Raw genomic sequence first — 23,636 nt, forward strand, 5'->3', positions numbered from 1 at the left:
CAGAGCTCCCAGTGAAACAGGCCCATGTGGTTCAGGCCTGTGTGGAGCCTGGGCTCCAGTCACGGTCACTTAGAACACAGAGACAGCCAGTGAGTCTTGTCCTCTGACCAGCGTTTGTTTGTTTATTTGCTTGTACCTACTTTGAGCACATCTTAGATCTCATCTCAATTGTGTTAGTAACTCATAGACAAGAAGAATTTTTGTTTTCCTACAGTGTTTGGGAAATTGTATGTGAAAATTCCTAACTGTGCCATGCATTTTCTCACTTTATTCCTATTAATAATAATTTAAAGAAAAAGAAATAAGGCTGTGCCATCCGCTAGTAACAATTAAGGACAATAATATGCATAGAGTATACTTCTGTTGCTCCTAGAGAGCTAGGGAATGCAAGATTTTGGCTAAATGGGTAGTATACCTTTTTTTTCTTTTTCTCTCACAGAGACCGCCTGGAAATTTTTAGAAATATAATAGAATATGTCCAATACTAATAACATAATAACTATATACTAAAAACAATGTTCCAGAAGCTGTTTTAAAATACATATGTTTGTAAATTATGTACATATGACTACATAATAGATATGTGGCATATGCATTATGTGTATGTGGTACATAGACATTACCCATAACAATTAGAAAGTACCTCTGTCTCCGTTTTACAGATGAGGAAGCTGAGGCACAGAGAGATTAGTGACTTGTTCAAGATGAGACACACGCTGGTAAATGGTGGGGCTAGGGGTTATGTATTTAATCACCAGGTGATACTACTATACCTCCACGACTGGATGCTTCCTGGGTGTCTTAGGAGGCACTTCCGATTTTTGCAGTAACTCAAGAACTCACCAGTAAGAACCTTAGTTAGGAGTTTGAGTTGGTAGGAAAACAACGGACCAAGACTCATAACCTTTCTTCTACAATTTACGAGTTGTATATACTTGGGCACATCTCTTAACGGAATCTCACTACACTCATCTGTCAAATGGAGATTATAACATCTATCCACATACTTCATAGAAGTGTCATAAAGGCACGTAACATAATGAATCTAAAGACCCCTGAAAACCCTTCAAGTGCTACATAAATATTCAGAAATGGTTTCTTACATGGTCATGGTTAGGTCTGGAATGCTGTGCTAAGGCTTTATCACTCTGAGCCCAGTGCCCCCTTTCACTCATCTGTGCTATATCAATGTGTCTTTCAAGCAAATTCACATGCTAATCTGTGTTAGTTCCTATTCTGCAGAAATGAGAAGTGTTAAACTCATTCTTTAAATATAATCCCCTCACTGCTATGATAGAGAATGTGTTACACCATTAAGGAACCCACCTCTCTTTTTTTTTTCAAATTTAAGAAGCATTACTTTCCTTTTCTCCTTCTTTCCTAAGAGACTAGAATCCTGTATTGCAAATGAAAGTTCCCTCAATAAATTTTAACTGAGTAGAATCTGGGATGCTCAGAATGGAAGAGGTCTCATGTAAGCTGGACCAAGACTTTACAGATAGGAAAGCTGAGGGTCTTATCTGACATCACCCAGCCTATTAGGGCCAATGTGGGCCAAGAGCCCACGTGTCCTGACTTCCAGCCCAGAGCCAGTTCTGCTTCATGACCCTGCCCCTTGCACTCAGAAGCTGAGGGTATTTGTGGTTTGTTTGTTTTAGTGCTTTCTTTTATTACTGATAGCTCTTCTGCAAGGAATGCCTCCCCTCTCTAAGCATTTATTCTTTGTTACTTACAGAAGAAGACTGCATAAACTGGGCGTGTCAAAGGTCACCCAAGTGGATTTCCTGCCAAGGGAAGTAGTGTCCTACTCAAAGGAGACCCAGACTCCTCTTGCCACGCATCAGTCTGAAGGTAAACTATGTCTTTGGCTTACTTTCCATATTATCTCTGGAGAAATCGCTGGGAAGTAACATCTTTCTTGTTGATTTCCTCTTACCATAAGAGCTCTTCATGGGATACAAACATAATGACACTGAAAGCGAAAGCCTCTTCTGAGTTTGAAAGCTATGGAGAGGGAACTCGGTGATACTCTTCCAAGTGACCTGGCAACTTTAAATTAGATAAACTAAAGAGATTTATCTCACTACATCGAAATCATGTGAGGAGAACAAAAATCATCAAAGAACAATGTAATAGAAACAGTGCTGAATTTTATCAATAAGAATACATTAAGCATACATTAAGAATCTTAAGCATACATTAAGATTCATCATTTACATGGCTTAGCAAACTATAGCCCACCACCTGTTCCTAGAAATAAGGTGTTGTTGGAATACAGCTACATCCAACCATTGACTTCTGTGGTTACTTTCTTGCTGCAGTGGCAGGGTTGAGTAGTTGTGAAAGAGACCTTATGGCTCACAAAGCCTAAAATCTTTATTATAACCTGGCCCTTTACAGAAAACCTTTGCTGACCACTGATTTGGTTTGCCAATTGAGGTGACAACACACGAGAGTTTCTGACCACAATTTAAAAGTATTTTCCCATGCAAACTCCATATAGGTGAATGGAAATTGAACTCCATACCTTCTTTGTGTATGCCAGAAAAATATCAAGTGAAAAAGTCACATACGGATATCAGAGAATCATAAAAATACACTCATGAGAGAAGTCGAAGTTGATAAATACTTCCTAGAATTCAAAACTTTATCAAAGCAAGATTATGCAAAAGCAAAAGCAGAAGAGGGAGATGTATTTTGAAAATAGGATAAGTGAAAGTTTCATTGTTAGAGGCTAACGTTGTTATAGCAAAGCAAATACTCTTTTTACTTTATGTTATTTTATCCTTCGGTGGGTGAAGAGGATGTTGGAATTCTGGGTTCCTTGTTGCTGTGTAGTAAGTATGGACAAAAGCCATGAAATGCAAAAATGATTAGCATTTCCCCCTTAGTGATTTACAGGAAATATAAAAATCAGTGCATTTTTGTTTGTGCAAGCTACAGGTTTTGAGTTTTGGTTCTAAATAAATAACGCCAAAAGCAAAGTGAATCAGATTCCTTGAAGTCCGGGGTGCCGTTAGGCATTCTGAAAATCTTTCCTATACAAGCTGTTGTGGGGACAATTCTTTAGTAGCAGGGCCTCCATTTTTCAAGCCCCAGTAAAATGAATTTTAGAAGCAAACAAGTAGCACCCTCTGGTGGTGAGCTTTTAAACCAACCAACCCAACAAATGAGACCTGTATATTAACGTGGCTGAAAATACAGTTAGCGAGGGGGAAAGAAAGAAAAGAAAAAGAAAATACAAAATTAGAAAAGCCTGTGAGAGTTCACCTAGTCTATCCTTGGGCCTCCAGACAAGAACAGGAAGATCGTTAAAAAACATCCTCACCACCCAACCAAAACATTTGTTTGACTTAATTTGCTGCCAGAGGTATTTGCAGAGCTGTAGCTGGAGGCATGTTTATTTAGCCCAAAACTTGACCCATAGCATAAAGTTATACAACTGAAATAGGAGAAGGAGTGAATTATTTTTTAAAATGTGTACTTAAGATATTGGAAGTGGTAAAGAAATATTTACAAGGGAAGATAAATTAAGGATGAAAAGGCATCAGCTCTAAAGTTTTAAACTGGAACACATCAAGAGGAAAAGGCTGTACATTCCATTTTATTACTGCAAGGAGAGCTTGGGAGCCCTCATTATGCTGTGGTCCAAGCAGCAGGAAAGGGGGAATTTATTTCTCAGCTATTGGCAGAAGTTCTTTCTGTTTTGTTCACAAGATCCGTCAAGCTTTTTTGTGGTGAAGGGCATTTACATGGTTCAGATTACAATACAGAACCCAAAGCTAGCTACCATAGTTCTTGACATTTAAGCAATCCTGGATGGATTTGGACAGAAAAACCTTTCAATTTGGGTTCAGCAAACTGCCCCTCACCACAGGCGATGATGTCTTGACCCTTGGCTGCCGGCAGTCACCCGGCTGCCCGGCCATCGAGGGTGCTGGTGCTCACTTTCACCTGCTGTGGGGAGGTGGTTGGCAGGAGAGCTGCGTGGAGCAGTGGACAGTTGGCACTGAGGTTCTACCATGCGGCAGATGTGGGTTGGCTCCACTGTGGGGTTTGAGCCGTGGCAATGTTTTCATGAAAACTGCGCCTTTCAGCGGCAGGAAACAACTACTGAATTTTATGACACAATGAGGCTCTTGGGTGGCTAACATTTGAAGCTGTGGCATATATAACATCCACTTTGGCTTGCTGTTGCCCACAATGTAAGAAGGCATGCTGATTATTTTTTGTCATTGTTTGACTGTGGACAGTTTAATGATAATCAAACTAATGATCTCAGAGCATTGATTTGTTCTGTCTCTAATGGATTCTAGTGCATTCAAGTTCTTACACATTCCCATTTTACTTTTGAAAATGAAGGGGAAGGCACTTTGGATTTGCCCAAGCTTAAGCATCCTTTCTGTACTGTGCACCGTAATGAACATTCTCATCATAGTAGGTATTAATTTTTGATCATAATGATCTGTTATGAGAAACACTCCAGACAGTGATATAAATAAGCACGATTTAAGTATAAATTCTCCATGAATACTGTTCTTTCAACAAGGTTAGACCTTCCTTCTCTGCAGGGAAAGAAGGCCAAGAATGGGCAACACTGACTTGGAGAAGGATACCTTTGCCCCAATATATTTTAAACACATAATTTTATTCCCAAGTAGCAAGAAAGGAAAAAGAAATTATGGTCCCCTCCAAGGCTGCCTCTCTGTTGCCTATTATGAACCCATTTCTGTACCAACCATGAGGTCCTGGGCTTAGGGAGCCAGTCTTTTGCATCTTTATTATAGTGAGTAAGTGCATGGCTTATCCTGAGTACCCAAGAAATGCTGTTGAATGACAAAGATAATGCCAGACATCTCTAGAAACACCAAGTTCACTATGGTCCCTCTGGGGGAATGAGAATTTCTTAATCTGCTGGAAAGATGCAAGCCACACTGGAGGAAGGAGGAGGAAATTTCTACAACCTGGTACATAATGCATAGTTTGTTTTGATAGTCACCTGGTATCTTGTGGTCAAGGTTTAATCTCTACTCAGGCCCAGTAGCAAACCAACACATCTCTCTCAAAGGGAGAGTAATGCAATAAAGAGGCCACATTATTATTCTAAAATCTAAGCACTTCTTCTGAGACTCACCTCTTAGGGACATTTGTTTGATTTGCCATAGACACTTGGGGCACCATTGGGTCAGCTGGACCATAATTTCCAAGTAGTATAGCCATTTGAAAGTAAAAACTTTCAAACCACTGGGTAAATGGATTGAATAAATAGGTGCAAACGTTGAACATGTTGCCTGCAAAACCCAGAATGACCCACTAAGCATTTCGACTCTTAATATTAGAGAATTAAGGTATTCACATATACTTTGGAGTTTACCAGATGACTAGACCAATAGAGACTTTCTTAAGGTAGCGAGTACTTATGTTTTCAAAGATTTTTCCTCCATCCTCTGGCCTACATAATGTCTTAACTAGGTCTTAAAGATACCAGCTACAGCTTCCTCTCCAGGTCCTGCTGACATGATGCTCCATGTTGAAGGTGAGATTGACAAGGGCTACAGATAGAGAACTGGCTCAGCCCTGATGTAGGATGATGAAGATGCAAAGAGAAAGGCGGCAGGTCTTTGGCTGTCAAGCAAGGCTTAGTGTAGAATATGGTTTGGAGGTACTCCCAGGCCTCCGTATTCTTACCTACATTCAATTTCCCATTATTTCCTGATCATTGCTGTCACTTTCACATAAGTCACCTGGTGACACTAGCAATTCCACAGACCTTATTCAGAAACCCACAGAATTTAAACTTTGCATTTGACTTTGACATTTTTGTAGATACTTATCACAAGCAGAGAAAGTCCATGGGTCTATGCCTAGATCTAAAATATAGAGACTTCAACCTGTCATCTATTTCTTACAGCTGTCCAGTCCCATTAGAAGTATCCACCTCACCCTAGTGTCTTTAAATTCTTCATGCCATTCACACTATTCAATAGCAGTGAAAATTTGATCCCCTAAATCCTTCTTTTCAATGGACACTTCATTAAAGATCACCATAGAAGAAAAATTATGTAGCTATTTGTTACAGCTGACATTCCCATTCCTGAACTCTTACTGAATTTTTATTTTCTTTAGCATCAGCTATGGCAGATAACCAACATCAGCTTCCCACGTGACTATCTCCTGATGGTAGTTTCTGTACCAGACTGAGTTTGTGATTGCTGACAATAGAAACTAACTCTAATTAAGTTTAAACAGAAAAAAAGGTTTGTTGAGAAGATATGAGATACTTGATAGAATTGACAAAAAAAAAAAAAAAAAAGCCAGAGCATTAGGTTTGAAATAAAAAGTAAATTAGGTAGCTGCTATCGACTGGATTGTGTATCCCCACAATTCATATATTGAAGGCTTAACCCCTAATACGACTATATTTGTAAATAGGGCTTTTAGGAGGTAATTAAGGTTAAATGAAGTCATAAGGGTAGGATCTCTAATTGGTGACCTTATTAGAAAAAGAAGAGAGAGAGAGAGAGATCTTTCTCCCTGTGTGTGCGTTCACCGAGGAAAGGCCATGTGAGGACACAGCAAGAAGGCAGCTGTCTGCAAGCCAGAAAGAGAGCTTTCACCAGAAAATGAACTGGCTGGCACCTTGATCTTGGACTTCCCAGCTTCCAGAACTGTGAGAAAATAAATTGTCCTTGTTTAAGCCACCCAGTTTATGCTATTTTTCATGGCAGCCTGAGCAGACTAAGACAGCAGCTGACACAGCAAGATCATACCAGTGAACCTTCCTGGTTGGAAGACCTGAGCCTCCTGACTTCCTGTCACTGGATACTCTCTGTTAGGCTCATGATTTAAACTCTGTAGTCACTGCTCGGTTGGAAACCTCTAACTCTCTCTGCCTCTTGACAGTGTTCCCTCAAGGGAGTCCATTAGCCAGGACTAGGTTACATGCCCCTGTGTTAGCTGTGAGGGACAAGGCAGAGAAATAACTGCCCCAGTTCAGCTTCCCATAATGTTTGGGGATGCTATGACTCAACTTTGATCTATTTTTATATCCTTCCTTTTAGAACAATGGGTGTTTGGATGCTAAGTGGCCAAGAATATATATTGGAAAAATGCCCACTTTGGTGTAAGAAAAAGAAAAAAAGGGGAGGTAAAGAGAAAAATAATATTTATTATGTGTTCAGCACACTCATATACATTATTACGCTTGCAGCATTGCTAGAATTTACTCACCTTATAAATCAGAGGTGCAGAGAGAATGCAGTTCCTTTATTTTATCTGCAGCCATTTATAATACCACTAGTTGACATGGAGAAAATATACAAAATAAACAACTTTAGTTCACTCTCATCTTTTAAACCGTCCCTGTTAGTATGTTCCATTAATCTTGGGTAGAAATGCCCAAATTCATGGAGTCCCCCTCTCATCTGCATCTCTCTCTGAGATCATGGTCAATTGTAGAGGGAAGAAAGATGAGGTTTACACGATCTAATGGCCTTGGTGGAGATAGGGAGGATGAGGGACTCTGGCCTTGTGCTAGTCCCTGGCAGCATGCTGGCTGACATCTGTTGCCCTCTGGCATGATGTCCTTTGTCCACCTGGGCACTGGCACCCTGTGTTAGAGTGTGTAGCTGGTGAACTTGTGATTTGTTCTTTTGGCTTAGTTTGGCAATGTTCCTAGTGAGCATTGGCTATCTCTCTTTTGATGATTTAGTCTCCTCTCAGCTGTCATGGTCTCCAGACCTTGAGTTGATGCCTTGTCCTTTCTCCATCCTAGAGGTCTACCTTCAGCCCATGCCATGCCTTTATCCACCACAGCAGATCTCTTGGCATACTGACTCTCGCTTTGGTGCCCATGCCTCAGAATATTTAAGGGAGGTCCTCACCTGTTCTTTTCTCAGTCTTATCATGCCAGTCACCCCCAGGGAGGCTCAGATGCCTATGGTGAATAAGATCTATTGCATGGTGGTCTCTTTTCAGATTCCCAAAAAAGGAGTGTGGTTCAAGAACCCTGTGCTCATTCCTCCTCTTAGTTTAACACTCCACCTCTCCTAATGCTTCCCCCAGAAAGTGAAAATCCAGATATATCTGAAACTTTGTCTCTTCTTCCGAAATGCTCCTATCTGGAAATAAATTCCCCTGTTTAACTTCCTTCAATTTATATCTTCATTCTACCATGGAGTCTCAAGGTTTTACTGTTCTGGACAGAAGGAGTGATCTTGGTAGTTATTGATATTTTAAATGGTAAGGAAAAAAACTGGAATATCCTTTCTCCCTCAGTTAAACTTGGCTCTCAAACTACAGTGGGATTACAAAATTCAGTGTTTTGAGATGGAAGCTGAGTTTTACCTTAGCTGTTTTATTTTCATTCTATATCAAATTCTAATCTCTCTACTGGCAAATAAATGCCCTAGGTACACTAGGGTGAATATCATTACATTCACAAAGACAAACAGAAAAGCATATTAATAATTTTCAAATATAAGCCCCGCTACACACAAAAATTGTTTTTGCCTACCTCTCATAATCAATGACACAGTCAAGAAATAGCAGAACTAAATCATATTACAAGGCATAGCAAACCTTTAATTCCCTGGAGAGTAACAACTGATATGTTGACTTACTTAAGAAACATCTGAGGTTCCACTTCCAGCATAAAGTAGACACAAGAGATAGAGCACATGGGGCATGTGAGATGCTCCATGAATCTACTTCCCAGTAAAATTGGTAAAAATGATAACAACAACAAAACCGCACAACTATTTAAAATATCTGGGAGCAGTCCTAATAGCATATAGCAAGTAAAAAAAAGAAAGAAAGAAAGAAAAACATTTATCTAATAAAACTAATCACAACTTGCTAAAAACAGGAAGATTCTATGGTATTTGAACCATACTCCATTCCCTCCTTGCCCCCAATTCAGCTTTAAGGAAATTACTTCAGGTAGATGCAGCAGAAAACACAGGGCTACCTCTCCTGCCAGCTCCCACTTGGAGAGCTATTGTATCTTCCTGGAAGAGGCAAGACATTAGCATTTCTCATACTGCCCCAGCTACTTGTTTCAGAAGATAAGTTCCAAGCAAGTGTGAGTACAAGGTGGGGGCTCCCTTTTTTCAGCCCAACACTAACTTGAGGGATGGAGATTTTACCTTGGCTTCAACATGCTGAGAACATGGGACCCCAACTGTCTTCTCCATGGCTCATGTGTAAAGCAGAGGTTTCATGGTGGGAAAAGCAAGCTAAGTAGACCAGAAGCAATAGCAGTACCCTACTCTCCCACACAGCCAGCTGCTAAAGCAAGGGTGTCACTCAGAAAGAAGTGTGCCATTGTCCCCTCCCCCAGCTCCAGAATCTTGGTGCAAAGATTTTGACCAGAGAGAGAGGCAAGTCAAAATCAGAGAGCTCAGAATGTCTTCTCAAAAGAGCTAACATGATTTTCAATGTTCAAGCCTAAGGGCATCCTCAAAATAATCAAGATAGTGGTGTAAAGCAATTAAGAAAAGACTGGTAGATGTGCTAAATGTGTAGACAAGCTGAAACATAGCTAGCTTACCAGACAGAACCAGGAAAACAGACAGCTAAGAAGAGCCCTTCTGGGATCACAACACATCTCAAAAACTGGTCTCAAAAACTGTAAATTAAATTCAGGCTTATTTCAACCTGTGGAGAAAATTGTGCCCCAGGGCAGTGTTGAAAACTATAGAGCAACAATTATGGAACTCAATGGCAGCAATTAGTGAAACTGAGCAGTTGAAGTGATCAGAGAAAGGAACTGCTAAATGGACTACAAAAACCTGTTACCGCAGGATAACTATGCACATGCCCAAGGCTGCGCCCTTCCAGGACCAGTATGAGAGGATTCACACCATGGGAGGACAGGGGAGAACACACTTCACCAAAATAGCCCAACCAATCACTAATTTGCTTATTTAAGCAAGCAAATAACAATAACAAACCTGGGGGTTGGGGGGACTGGTATCCAGTGCTGCTACAATATATTATCAAAGTCAATTTCTTAAAAAAAGAAATTTGAGGCAAAGAAACTAGAAAGTCTGACCCCTACACAGGCAGGGAAGCAGGCAACAGAAACTGCCTGTGAGGGCAACTAGATGGATTTAACAAAGACTTCAGAGTTGTGTATGTGTGTATGTGTTTTTTCAAAGAACTAAAAGAAACCATACTAATGAAGTAAATGAAAGTATGATTACTATATTTCACCAAATAGAGAATGTCAACACAGAGCTAGAAATTTTTTGGAAAAAAAAAGAATCAAATGTAAATTCTAGAGTTCAGTACAAAAACTGAAGTGAAAAATTCATTAAAGGCACATAAACAAACATTGAACTAATAGAAGAAAAGAATTAGCAAACTTCAAGATAGATTGATAGGGAGTATGCAGTCTGAAGATGAGAAAGGATAAACAATGAAGAAAAACTAAGAGATCCTCAGAGAAATGTGGGATACCATTAAGCAAATCAGCCTACCTGTAACAGGAATGCCAGAAGGATAGATCAAAGAAAAAGGAGTAGAAAATACTCAAATAAATAATGGAATAAAATTTCTCAAATTTGATGAAAAACTTTAACTATAAACCTAAGAGGCTCTAAACTCCAAGTAAGATTAAAGCAAATAGTTCCATAGACACAGCATAGTACAAATGCTGAAACCCAAAGACAAGGAAAATATCCTGAAAGCAGCAAGAGAAAATGAATTTTCACTTACAAGAGAACCTCAATAAGATAAACTGCTGACTTCTTATCAGAAATAATGATGACCAGAAGACAGTGGTGTGGTGTATTCCTAGTGCCCAAAGAAAAAAAGAAAAAAAAAAAAAAAAAAAACTATCAATCAAGAATCACTACCCAGCAAAGCTATCTTTTAAAAATGAAGGTAAAGTAAAAACATTCACAGATAATCATTGAGATAATTTGTAGTCACAGACCCACCTTACAAGAAATATAAAAGAAAGTTATTCAGACTGAAAGTGACTGACCCCAGAGAGTAATTCAAATCTATAGGGAAAAACAAAGAGCACAAGTAGAGGTAGCTATGTAACTATAAAAGATAGTATACATAAATATTTCTTTTTTCTTTTCCTTTTCTTAACTTATTTAAATAGCAGTGATATAAAACACTATACCTATAATTGTATTATTCAGCCTATAACTTATATAAAGGTAATATATTTTCTAATAACAGGACAAAGAAGGTGAGTGGGAGCACTTTGTTATTTACAGAAATTCTCCATTGTTCTTTTTTTTTGCTGAAATCCTGTAGTCTATAGTAACTAGCATTAAAACTCTTAAATGAAAAAGAGTCTTATATTTTGGGGATAGAGAAGTGAAGAAGAAGTAATTATGGGGAGAGGAACAGCAAAAGTAAAGTAAGTGATAAAATAATCAAACAGTAAAAAGAGTCATGCTTAGCTCTTGTGGCATAAAGCAAGAAAGAAAGTCATAACAAATAACTAGTCAAAGACACGGAAATGAGGGCAGGAGAGCTCTGTGTGGCCTCCATACATTTTAGACAGTTAAGGGTCAAAATCTGGGCTATCTAGTTGAAGGCATTAGAAATTCAACCATATGACCTAGGCTTCATGGGGGGTACATTAAGAGAGGAATGCCTACTTCCCTTTTTCTGGTATCCAGAAAGAGCAAGCTTCCCTCAAACTTCTAACTTGTATGCCTTTCTTTTCTCCTCCTAATAGAGAGAGAATTGTAGGAAGGTAATTGTCCAACATTTTTTGATTGGATGTAACTAACTTATCAATGGTTCTAAGCATGAAGAATTTGGTCTATTTATACTAACGTTCTCCCCAGACCAGTTAGAGTTAAGTGTTTGCTCTGCCATGTAGGAGCTGTTCCAAGGTCTAGAATCTGCATGGAAGAAGTAGTAAGTCCAGTTTTACTTTTACAGTAACTTATAATTGTCAGCCTATTCCTTATTATTAGTAATGATGATAGTTTGGCCTTTATTTGTTTTATTCCTGTTGTTATTTTTCAATTAATTCAGAACTTGGACAGGAAAAAGTGGTACTATTTCAAAACCCCAACACCTTGGTACATTGCCTGGAAATCTAACCCAGTCCTGCCACATGGTAAGAGAGAATTCCACCAACCGAACACACTTCCTGTCCACATCTGATGTTTCTTCCAATGTGAAGTCCGTTCGTGGAATACTCTTAGCTTCTTGCCACCCCTTTACCACTCCACTCTACCCTGCATACTCCACCCCCAGAGGAGGTGGAATGATTTATCCAATTGGTAGGTTTGGATAAACGACCTGGGCAGTTTCAGGCCATCTCCAGTTTTTTTTCCTGGGGGAGCCAGCATACCTGTAGGGGTTACAAGTTACTTTCTTCTCCTGTGTGCCATGAGTCATACTCAAGTCACATGCAAGAGGGGATGCCTGTCAGGTCCAGCCTTACCTGTGAGAGAGTGGGTAAGTCTGCCTATTTCAGGAAATCAATTAGTAGATCCATTTGGCTTTCTTCATAACCTACATCTTCTTACTTTTTTTTTTTTTTTTTTTTGAGACAGAATCTTGCTCTGTCACCCAGGCTGGAGTACAGTGACGTGATTTCAGCTCACTGCAACCTCCGCCTCCTGAATTCAAATGATTCTCCTGCCTCAGCCTCCCGAGTAGCTGGGATTACAGGTGCACACCACCGTGCCCAGCTAATTTTTGTATTTTTAGTAGAGATGGGGTTTCACCATATTGGCCAGGCTGGTCTCAAACTCCTGACCCTCACGATCCGCCCATCTCAGCCTCCCATAACTTGCATTTTCACTCGTTCTTTATCAACAATGAAAATGTTATTTTGGCCTCCCTCCATTTTTTATCTTTCCCTTATTTCTCATTTGGATGCTATTTATTTGGTCCTCTTAAGAATCTCAAACAGTAGAAGGAAAATTATGTCAAGATGTCAGTTCTGAAGAAATCAAAGTACTGAAGATAATGTTAATGACCATAGGTAATTACACAAGAAAGAGTAACTTAGGCAGAAGGGAGAGGGTTATATTCTAGGAACAAGGAAAGAGCCCATTTGTAGAAGTGGATTACAGGGTCAGAGTGGAAGCAGCAATAAAGTCACCTTGATGCTGAGCCCTGAAATCCTTTCAATTCTCTATGAATGTGTGTCAATGCTGAGCCTGTGTGTGAAGGTACTAACTGTGTAGGTTTGTGAGGGAAGAGAGCCAGGAAGCTTGCTATACTTGATGACTTATTTGAAAAGGAAAAAGAAAAAAAACAGTAAAACCTGATCACTATTACCATAAGATTCTCTGTAAAATTGTTAGCACAGCATTCCAGTTTTGATAACACTTCAGATGATTTTGTTGCAGTAAAATATATCAGACTGAAAACCTTTCCTTTGCCTAAAGGAAGGTAGTTCTTAAACTATTCGGGAACAAATGATCTCTTTCAATAGCTCAAAACTTGTAGTGTGGCATTTGTTTTCTTGTGATCAATAGAGCAAGTGTTCATTTTTCACCATGAGGGTGGCATACTGGAGGCTCAAGCTAATTATTTTTCTGGTAATGGGAAATAAGATTGAGCCGATGGCTCAAAGCAAGTGAGAATAACTTTTGATTCCCTCTGCCTGATTATTCTCTAGTGTCATATGGCAGCCCCTGGCAGCCCATTCACATTTCCTGATTAAGTAAGCAGTTTGGGTCAGGCATATGGTCATGCATCAGATAGTTCTCTGGATAATATTAGTTCCAAGGTAAGAAAGAAAATATGGTTAAATGTGTATGAGTTTATAATTTACTGTTCACAGGGGTGGGATTTGCCTTGCACATTGCTACCCTCATAGCTCCCATTTGTTTGATATATGCTCTGGCTGAGGACACCATATTCATATGTATTTTTTTTATCTTCAGCAGAACCATTTAAAATTTCCTTCCTTTCCTATTTCCTTCAGTATGTTCTCTATTTCCAAAACCATCTTCTTTCCCTGGAGCAACCATTTTCTTTTGTTTAGGATCACAAATTTCACATCTCCTGTCAACCTTTTTGTCAAGAGGATATTGTGAAGATAAAATGACAAAATGGTTGGAAAAAATGCTTTTCTTTGAACTATTATTTCAGTAATAGGTATTGTTTTGCTGCCGAAGACTGAGAAAAGTTTTATGGATACCAATTTTCCCCTCATAAAGTAGATCAAGACAATGTTCTTGCCAAAACCGGGTACTTCTTAGTCATGTTGAGCTTTGGGAGGTGTCTATTTTCTCCAGAAGAAGAGGACAAAGAGATGCACCATATTTCTTAAAGTCCTGGATAGGAAGTTTGAGCATCTGTTTCCCTCTATCCATAGTTCATTCACAGTGGTAACTTCAGCAGTCATCCAGCAGAACTAAATAGTGTCCCCATCATCTTCAGGTGCTCTGAATAAGTAGTGATTTGGGCTGCTAGAAAGATCCTTGGGTGGGCTGGCAGTAACACATCTTCCAGTAATCATTACTAGAAGTGTCAGCCTAGGTAAATTCATGTTCATCTGGGACCATTTTCTCTTACTTTGCTTAAATTTAACCCAGATCTTAAGATCCAAGTGTTATATTGAACATTGGTGAGGTACAGCGAAATTTGAAGAGGTGGGAAAAAGTTTTCCTTTCCACCCTTACAGAGACAACACGCTGAGGAAATAGGACTCTCCCTTCATCTATTTAGGTAATCCTTGGCTTGGCATATTTGGGTAAGAAAATGAAAGGTTTGCCTACATAGTTGAAATCTCTCGTCACATTATATCATCTGAAGCCTATTTGTACGCTGGGATCATTTTATTTGGTTTTGGTTAGGCATAAAAGTGTTCTGTGGTCTCCTCTTTTTTCAAGGCCTTCTGGCTTTTGGAAAATTGAGTGATTTCATCCCTGTCCGGGTTTCCTAGTGAAATCTTGTATTTTTACTCAAATTACTTGATCAATTAGTTATGTCAGCTGCCCAAAATGTGCCTTTTTATTAATAGCACCATTTATCAACTCATTGGAATTAGAAATTGCAACCATGGTTTGAGGCTGGTAACATCTTGCAATAATTTATAAATATTACTTTTTAAAAAGACCTCACAATTGCTCATTTGTGAACTTTTTGGATGTGTCCCTGTGTGAGAAATTGCATTTGTATTATTATTAGTTCTGACAAACTGGATTAGATCTTGGCTATTGTTAAGTGGTTCTATCTGCCCTCAAATCTACCGAGAGACTCAGCATTTTAAATGAATTTAATTAAAACGGCATGTGGTTTATAGAGCTGCCTCCAGTCAGTATGCCATTCTTCTTGACTGAATAGAGTTTCTACTAATGTATAATGATGTTTTATGTGAGAGATGTTTGAAACTCCTTCATAGTAGCCCCAAGGTAGTTTCCGTGGAATGACATGGTGGTGAAATTTTAAAATTCTAAAAAACCTTTTATACTTAAGTGAGTCATGTTTACACTAACTAATGTATGCATAAATGTGTTAAATATGTTTGTTGAAGCTGTGAGAGACATGGATTGTATTTCAACACCAGCAATATGTTGGCAGTGAGAGATTTTTAAGAAATTCGAATCTGGCAGCAGTTTGGAAGATCTGAGAAAAGATATATGGATACCAATAATATGTATTATTCTTTGAAGTACGAAAAAAGACCATTGTGGAATTTCCTCTTAAAATCAGTTCCTTTGGTCAACTAGTTTTAATGGTTCTCCCCTAAGGAATAAGAATTATACATAAAGACGATTCTCAGCATCAGTTTAAAACAAAGTCTTGGAAAATATCAATGATAGAAGTTTATGTTTTTTTAATGAAGATTTTTTGCATTTTTGAATATTTTAAAAGAATAAATTGTTCAATAAAACTTTATAGAGGGAGTCAATGAAGCCATTTGACTGAATAGACTCAAATTCTGGTTCTGGAAATTGATCTTTGATGATAATGATAGGATAACTGCAGGGAAGTCGTCTTGACCCATTTTCCTCCACAGTCAGTCTTCTGAAATGATACCACTGAGAAATGCAGTATTTAAATCATCTTCATTAAGTACACAACAAAATGTCTGGCAATGTCGTAGACTCCAGCGGGACATGGTTAGAGAAGAAGTGGTTCAGCAGCAGGGAGTAAGCTCCAGGTAAACATGCAGCACAAATGAGGAAGAATTTCCAGGACATGGAAACTAACGGGTAAGAGAGATGAGCTCAGATTGGAGGAGCTCACCTCAGCCTCTCAAAATGCTAGGATTGCAGACATGAACCACTATGCCCGGCCCTTCATTTTTTTTTTTTTTTTCTAAGAGACAGAGTCTTGCTGTGTTGCCCAGACTGGAGTCCAGTGGCATGATCATAGCTCACTGTAGCCTTCCAGTGAGCAAGGAAGGAAACAATGAACTTTCCATGGGAAGAGAGTTGAAATAAAGGAAGGTCATGAGAAACTCAGGCTGTGATTTCTTGAGAGGAAGTCAATGAAATGAACTACAGGCATGAACAATGAAGAAAAGTTAAAAGGATAATAGAGACAACAGCTTGGCCGGGCATGGTGGCTCACACCTGTAATCCTAGCTCTCAGGGAGGCAGAGGCGGGAGGATAGCTTGAGCCCAGGAGTTCAAGACCTGCCTGGGCAATATAGCGAGACCCCGTTCTCCACAAAAAGGAAGAAAAAAAAAGACAAAAAAAAAATAAGCGTAATAGAGACAACAGCTTATAGGCTACATACACAGCAGTATTCTCTGTTTCTCCTCAACCTCAGTAAAAGCTAATCTACCTCATAGGGCTGTCATGAAGATCAAATGTAGTCAATATAAAAAAAATTCATGTAAGATGCTTAGTACAATACATGGTATATTACAAGTACTCAAAGCATTTTAACTTAAAAATTACCATTTGCACGTATTCTAACTAGATGTCTTTCTTAATGTTTCCATAAAAGATTCCATATATTGATTCAAAATTAACAAATATCTTTTCATTTCTAGAAACCCTGTGTTTTCTCCTGATCTGAATGGCATGTCATTTTAGAATTCTTATTGTGAGATGTTTCTTCTTCTTCTCTTTTTTTGAAATGGAGTCTCAGTCTGTTGCTCAGGGGAGTGCAGTGGCATGATCTTGGCTCACTGCAACTTCCACCTCCCAGGTTCAAGTGATTCTCCTGCCTCAGCCTCTCAATTAGCTGGGAATACAGGCACTCACCACCACACCTGGCCAATTTTTTGTTTGTTTGTTTGTTTGTATTTTTAGCAGAGATGGGGTTTTCCCATGTTGGCCAGGCTGGTCTCGAATGCCTGACCTCAAGTGATCCATTCGCCTCAGCCTCTCAAAGTGCTGGGATTACAGACATGAGCCACCATGCCCTGCCCTTCATTTTTTTTTTCCTAAGAGACAGAGTCTTGCTGTGTTGCCCAGTCTGGAGTCCAGTGGCATGATCATAGCTCACTGCATGCTCAACCTCCTGGGTTCAAAGGATCCTCCCTCCTCAGCCTCCCAAGTAGCTGAGGAAACAGGTGCATGCCACCATGTCCAGCTAATTTTTTAATTTTTTAATTTTTTGTAGAGACAGGGTCTCACTGTATTGCCCAGGCTCTTTTCAAATTCCTAGCTTCAAGCAGTCCTCCTGCCTTCACCTCCCAACATGCTAGGATTACAGATGTAAGCCACTGTGCCTGGTCTTGATCTTAGCTTCTTAAAAAATCAGAAGTGTTTTAGGTAGTGGTATCTCTTCCAAAAATGTCATTATCAGAAAGAAAGACATTTTTAAAAACCCACAACATTTTTATTCCTTGCACTTAATTTTTTGGCCTCTAACTTTGGGAGATGGAAATAATCTCTCTGAAGAAAAAATAAACTACCAAAGGTCTTATTATAAATCCTACTTTTAAGATCTGGGTAACGCTGTTTAATAATAGCATAGCAGCTATCCTTTATTGAGCTATTACTTGCCCAGTGCAATATGCAATCTACATATTTCCTCTACAGTCTTCACTTCTATGCTAAACAAATTGTATTATTCTACAATTTTATAAAGAAACTAAGACTCAGGCCGGACGCAGTGGCCCACACCTATGATCCCAACACTTTGGGAGGCCGAGGCAGGCAGATCACTTGAGGCTAGGAAAACAAGACCAGGCTGGCCAACATGGTGAAACCCCGTCTCTATTAAAAATACAAAAATTACCTGAGCGTGGTGTCATGTCTGTAGTCCCAGCTACTCAGGACACTGGGGCAGGAGGATTGCTTGAACTGGGGAGGCGGAGGTTGCAGTGAGCCGAGATGGCACTACTGCACTCCAGCCTGGGTGACAGAGTGAGACCTGTCTCAAAAAAATAAAGCAAAACAAAACAAACAAGCAAAAAAACCCATACTCACCAAAAAAAAAAAAAAAAAAAAATTAAGACTTAGAGAACTTAACTTGCTAGCAAATAACCAAGCCAGAATTCACACTCAGTGCTTCCTGACTTTAAGTTTCTTCCCATGATGCCATTCTGCCTCAAACCAGACAGCCAATCTCCTTAAGAAGAGAAAATTTTTATCAAAATATTTTGACATTAGTGAATTAGCCAAGTATGCCACTTGTCTGACTGTGCAAATCCTTACCAAGGAAGCAAAGTGGAAAAAAAAATTGAGGAAATTCCAGACAATGGAAACACAATAGGCAAAAAGACATTTCAGTTTTATCTGGAGAACATATGAAAGGAGCAGCAATGATCACAGAGAACAAGCTGGAAACACTTCCTTGTGAGTGATGGTATTCTGTTTCCATGGTAACTAGACATGGCAGAGGAAGTCAATGCCTCATTTCTGTTTACTCAATCTGTATGAGCTCAGTGTATACGACAGGGCAGTTTTCAACAAAGAGTAATTCAGTGAGACAGCCCTGATCATGTCACCCCTGCCTAAAAACTTTCCAGGATTCTTGGCTAAGTGCAGGATGCCTCGTGGGCATAGGAGGTCCTCTACTCAGCCAGTCTCATCTCCTGCTCTCTACAGTTCCGTCTCTATGCTCTGGTCCATTCTGACATGCACCCAATCCGGGCTGCATATTAGAGTCACCTAGGGAGCTTTAAAAATATACAGATATCTGGGCTTCACGAACCCCAGGGATTCTGATTTGATGATCTGGGGTAGGGTCTTAAAATCTCTCCAGGTAATTAGAAAGCACAGCCGGGATTGAGAAGATCACTGATCTAATCAAAGAGGATTCTAAAAACTACTTCATTCTTCTGACTCTACACTTTATACTAACGCCCTTCCTTTCTCCTGAAAGATCTTTTCTCTCTCCTCCCCTTTCACCTTCTCTGGCCAACTATACCTTTTAAATTCTTTTCATCTTGTAAAGTGTTTCTCCAATGCCTTGAAGCTTTTCTTAATTCCCCGTCCTCTTTTTAGTTGAACATAGTATCTCTTTCATTTAAACTTTAAAAATGTGTTTTTACCCCTCTTATAGCATTTATATTTCCTATCACTACCTCCTCTCACCCTTCTCTATGAGCAAGGACTAGGTTTTGCAGATTTCTTGATATACTAAAGGCTCAATAAAAAATTAAATACCTGTATTTCAAAGGTTGCAAAATATCTGTCTTCGGAGAAAAGAGTTAATATCCTCCATTTCTGATGATGCTTGAATTGAGTTCAAGACTGGGCCCAAAGTCCATCCCCTAATAGTGAGAATGCTTATTTTAGAGCCTGCAAGCCCCCCGGTATTGTATTTAGAATGGTGTATGGGCTTGGGTGCATTATTTTCAGGAGAGTTTCCATAGCTTTAATCAGACTCTCAAAGTTACCCATCTGTGATTCATTAACATGTTAAAGCTACTATCCTACAAGATGAATCTTCAGAGGTTCAGTGCTCAGTGGTGACAGTGGCCTTGATTTGACACTGTTTACTGGACGCTAACCTTCCATTTCTCTTTCTGCCATAATTTTAGGCCACTTCACCTCCATTTAGGTTGAATGCCTTCATGAAAATGTTGGTACTCTAAAGACTAATCGAGAATAACACCTATCATTTGGATGATTAAATATTTTTAAATGAAAAATAAAATTAGGCCAGGAGTGGCGGCTCACACCTGTAATCCAAACACTTTAGGAGGCCAAGGTGGGCAGATTGCTTGAGCCCAGGAATTCAAGACAAGACTGGCCAACATGGCAAACCCCATCTCCACAAAAAGTACAAAAATCTAGCTGAACGTGGTAGTGCACACCTATAGTCCCAGCTACTTGGGAGGCTGAGGTGGGAGGATCGCTTGAGCCCAGGAGGTTGAGGCTACAGTGAGCCGTGATCATGCCATTTTAGTCCAGCCTGGGCAACAGAGTGAGACCCTGTCTTTAAAAAAATAAGAAGAAGAAACAAAATTAAAGGTACTTTTGTTATTGGCTCAGAAAAATGTGAATTCCTACCTTGGTTAGGTGATAAATGCATAGTGTCTTCGCCACCATTGACCACCACAGAGAAAAGTGCTCATATGCATGTGTATGTTGTGTGTGTTTTGTATGAGTATTTTAGCAAAATGTGATTTTTCTTAGACAAAAAAATTGCCAAAGGCCTGGTTGTCTGCAAAAGGAATAAAATTCATTTTGGCAGGCCACCTCTGAGTTTCTTAGGTTTCATTATTTGCTGCTGAAATATTTGGGACTAAAACAACAACAATCAAAACATGACTTAGTAGCTGTTAGAAGTAATTTTTCTACTTCTGGGCACAAAATAGCCAGAAAAGCATCTGTCTTCTCAATTGAACTGATTTGTAATTCTAGAATGTAAGAGGAAAAAACTGGAAGGACCTCCACTTAAATCTGTAATTTTGGTAATTCTGAAGTAACGTGACACAAGGAATTTTGATCATTGCTCAGTTCAGCCTGGGGGAATCTCCTTTCAAGGAATGAGAAATGCTTGGGAGAAGTCATTGGAGGAAGCTGCAATTGGGGTTTGACCTGAATAAATTGAAATAGAACATGGGAGATATTACCTAGTGAGCCTAGTAGAAATTAGCAAGCTGAAGATAAGAGTTAGCAGTATATATATTCACATATATATGGCTGTATACTCAAAATTGTTGCAAAGTGTGAACATCAGACTTAATCAAATGACATGCTGATATGCCTCCTTATAAAAAAGGGTTGGCATTAAAATTCAGAATTTTCAAAATACAAAAATTAGAAGGTGATTACTCACGTTTTTAAAAGAACTCTTTGCCTTAAAAAGAATCTACCACATTATTCCATTCAAATTACCCCTTATAGAAACGACTTCCTGTTCAATAAATAGTTCTGGGACAACTGGCTTATCATATGCAGAAGACTGAAAATGGACTCCTATGTTACACCATACACAAGAATCAACTCAACATGGATTAAAGACTTAAATGTAAATTACAAAACTATAAAAGCCCTGAAAGTTAACCTAGGCAATACCATTCAGGACAAAGAAACTGGCAAAGATTTCATTTTCATACCAAAAACAATTGCAAAAAAGCAAAAATTGACAAATTGGATTAAACTTAAGAGTTTCTGCACAGCAAAAGAAACCATCCACAGAGTAAACAGACAACCTACAGAATGAGAGAAAATATTTGCAAACTATTCATCATCTGACAAAGGTCTAATATCAGTATCTATAAAAAAACTTTTAACAAATTTACAACAACAACACCCCATTAAAAAGTAGGCAAAGGACATGAATAGACACTTTTCAAAAGAAGACATACATGTGGCCAATAAGCATATGAAAAAAAGCTCAACATCACTGATCATGAGAGAAATGCAAATCAAAACCACCATGAGATAGCATCTCACACCAATCAGAATGTCTATTATTAAAAGGTCAAAAACTAACAGATGCTGGCAAGGTTGTGGATAAAAGAGAATGCTTACACACTGTTGGTGGGAGTGTAAATTAGTTCAACTGTTGTGGAAAGCAGTGTGGCAATTCCTGAAATAGCGAAAAACAGAACTACCATTCAATCCCCTTACTGATATATCTGATGTAATAAATCATTCTCCCATAAAGGCATATGCATGTGTATGTTCATTGCAGCACTATTCACAATTGCAAATACATGGAATCAACCTCAATGCCCATCAGTGGCAAAGTGAACAAAGAAAATGCGGTACATATATACCATGGAATACTATGCAGCCATAAAAAGAACGAGATTATGTCCTTTGCAGGAACATGGATGAAGCTGGAGGCCATTATCCTTAACAAAAATGCAGGAACAGAAAGGCAAATACCACATGTTCTCACTTTAAGTGGGACTTAAATGATGAGAACACATGGACACATAGAGGGGAACAACAGATACTGGGGCCTCCTTGAGGGTGGAGGGTGAGAGGAGGAGGAAGGGAGAGGATCAGAAAAAGTAACTATTGGGTACTAGGCTTGGTACCTGAGTGAGAAAGTAATCTGTTCAACAAACCCCTGTGACACAAATTTACCCATATAAAAAACCTTCAGATGCACCACTGTACCTAAAATAAAAGTTTAAAAAATAAATAAAATTAAATTAATGAAATGCTCTTTAAAGTATGTTAAAATTGCCATTTGGTTAATTTCAGAGGTTCTCACACTTCAGTGTGCATCGCAGTCACCAGAAAGGTATGTTAAAAATTAGGTTGCTCAGCCCCCACCCTCGGAATTTCTGATTCAGAAGGTTTGGGATGGATCCCTAAAATCTGCATTTCGAACAGGTTCTCTGGTCTGGGCACCAGTTTGAAAACTGTTGGTTTATTAAAATTCTTCCTGAACATAGTTTATTAGAAAAAAATCTATGATGTAACAGGAAGTAAACCTACAAGTGATTTTTAGTGGATGTGATGTGCTGAATTGTGTATCCCCCAAATTTCATATGCTGAAGTCCTCATCCCCAGTACCTCAGAATGTGACTGTATTTAAAGATAGGGTCCTTAAAGAAGTAATTAAGTTAAAATGAGGTCATTAGAGTGGGCCTTCATCCAACATATGACTAGTGTCCTTATAGGAAAGGGAAATTAGGACCCAGGCACACACAGAGGAAAGCCCATGTGAAAAAAACAGGGAGAAGGTGGTCATCTACAAGCCAAGGAAAGAGGACTCAGAAGAAACCAGCCTGCTGACACCTTCGCTTGGATTTCTAGCCCCCAGACTACGAAGAAATATATTTCCAATGTTTGATCTCCCTAGTCTGTGGTCCTCTGTTATGGGTCTAGCAAGCTGATACAGATTGTGGGCTTCAAAATAAAATAGCTATTTAGAAAATGTATTCAACGGTTTTGCATTTGGTCTAAGGGTAAAAATCAAAAGTGATAGTAAAGTAAGAGAAGCAAACGGAGAAAAATGCACTCTTAACCTCTGCTTCATGTCCACTTTTGCCTTTGTAGATGTCTCTGGGCATCTGGGCTTGGAGGAGATACCTGAATTTATATTTAATCAGGGGACACTATTGGTGTCAGGTTGGTTCACAAATGTGGGAGAATAAGAGAGCTACATGGAAAGGAAGAGTCCATATGAACAGAATGAAGTGTGTGGCCTAGGGAGAGTTTTAATGTTCTTGCATATTCAGTGTCTTTATGAATAGTATACCAAATATACAGGGGTTATAAATTGGGGGAAAGGGAGCATGATGCAGAGTGTGGGTGAAGAGTGTGTTTTATTTGGTCTGCTCACCGTTTGCACAATTTGAAGTTAAATGATTTGG

At 39.1% G+C, this 23,636-nt stretch overlaps 1 protein-coding gene across 6 annotated transcripts in view; it reads left to right on the plus strand.

Moving 5' to 3' along the window:
• Positions 1-23,636, plus strand: part of DYNC1I1 (dynein cytoplasmic 1 intermediate chain 1) — a 326,092-nt gene that overhangs the window by 95,620 nt on the left and 206,836 nt on the right. For all 6 annotated transcript variants that reach the window (XM_003809703.5, XM_003809702.5, XM_034964487.2 and 3 more), the window contains one exon: positions 1,736-1,851. In XM_003809703.5, the coding sequence (XP_003809751.1) occupies positions 1,736-1,851 (116 nt within the window). The remainder of the gene's footprint in view (positions 1-1,735; positions 1,852-23,636) is intronic.

Source organism: Pan paniscus, chromosome 6 (genome assembly GCF_029289425.2).
Source record: "Pan paniscus chromosome 6, NHGRI_mPanPan1-v2.0_pri, whole genome shotgun sequence".
NCBI classification, from domain to species: domain Eukaryota; kingdom Metazoa; phylum Chordata; class Mammalia; order Primates; family Hominidae; genus Pan; species Pan paniscus.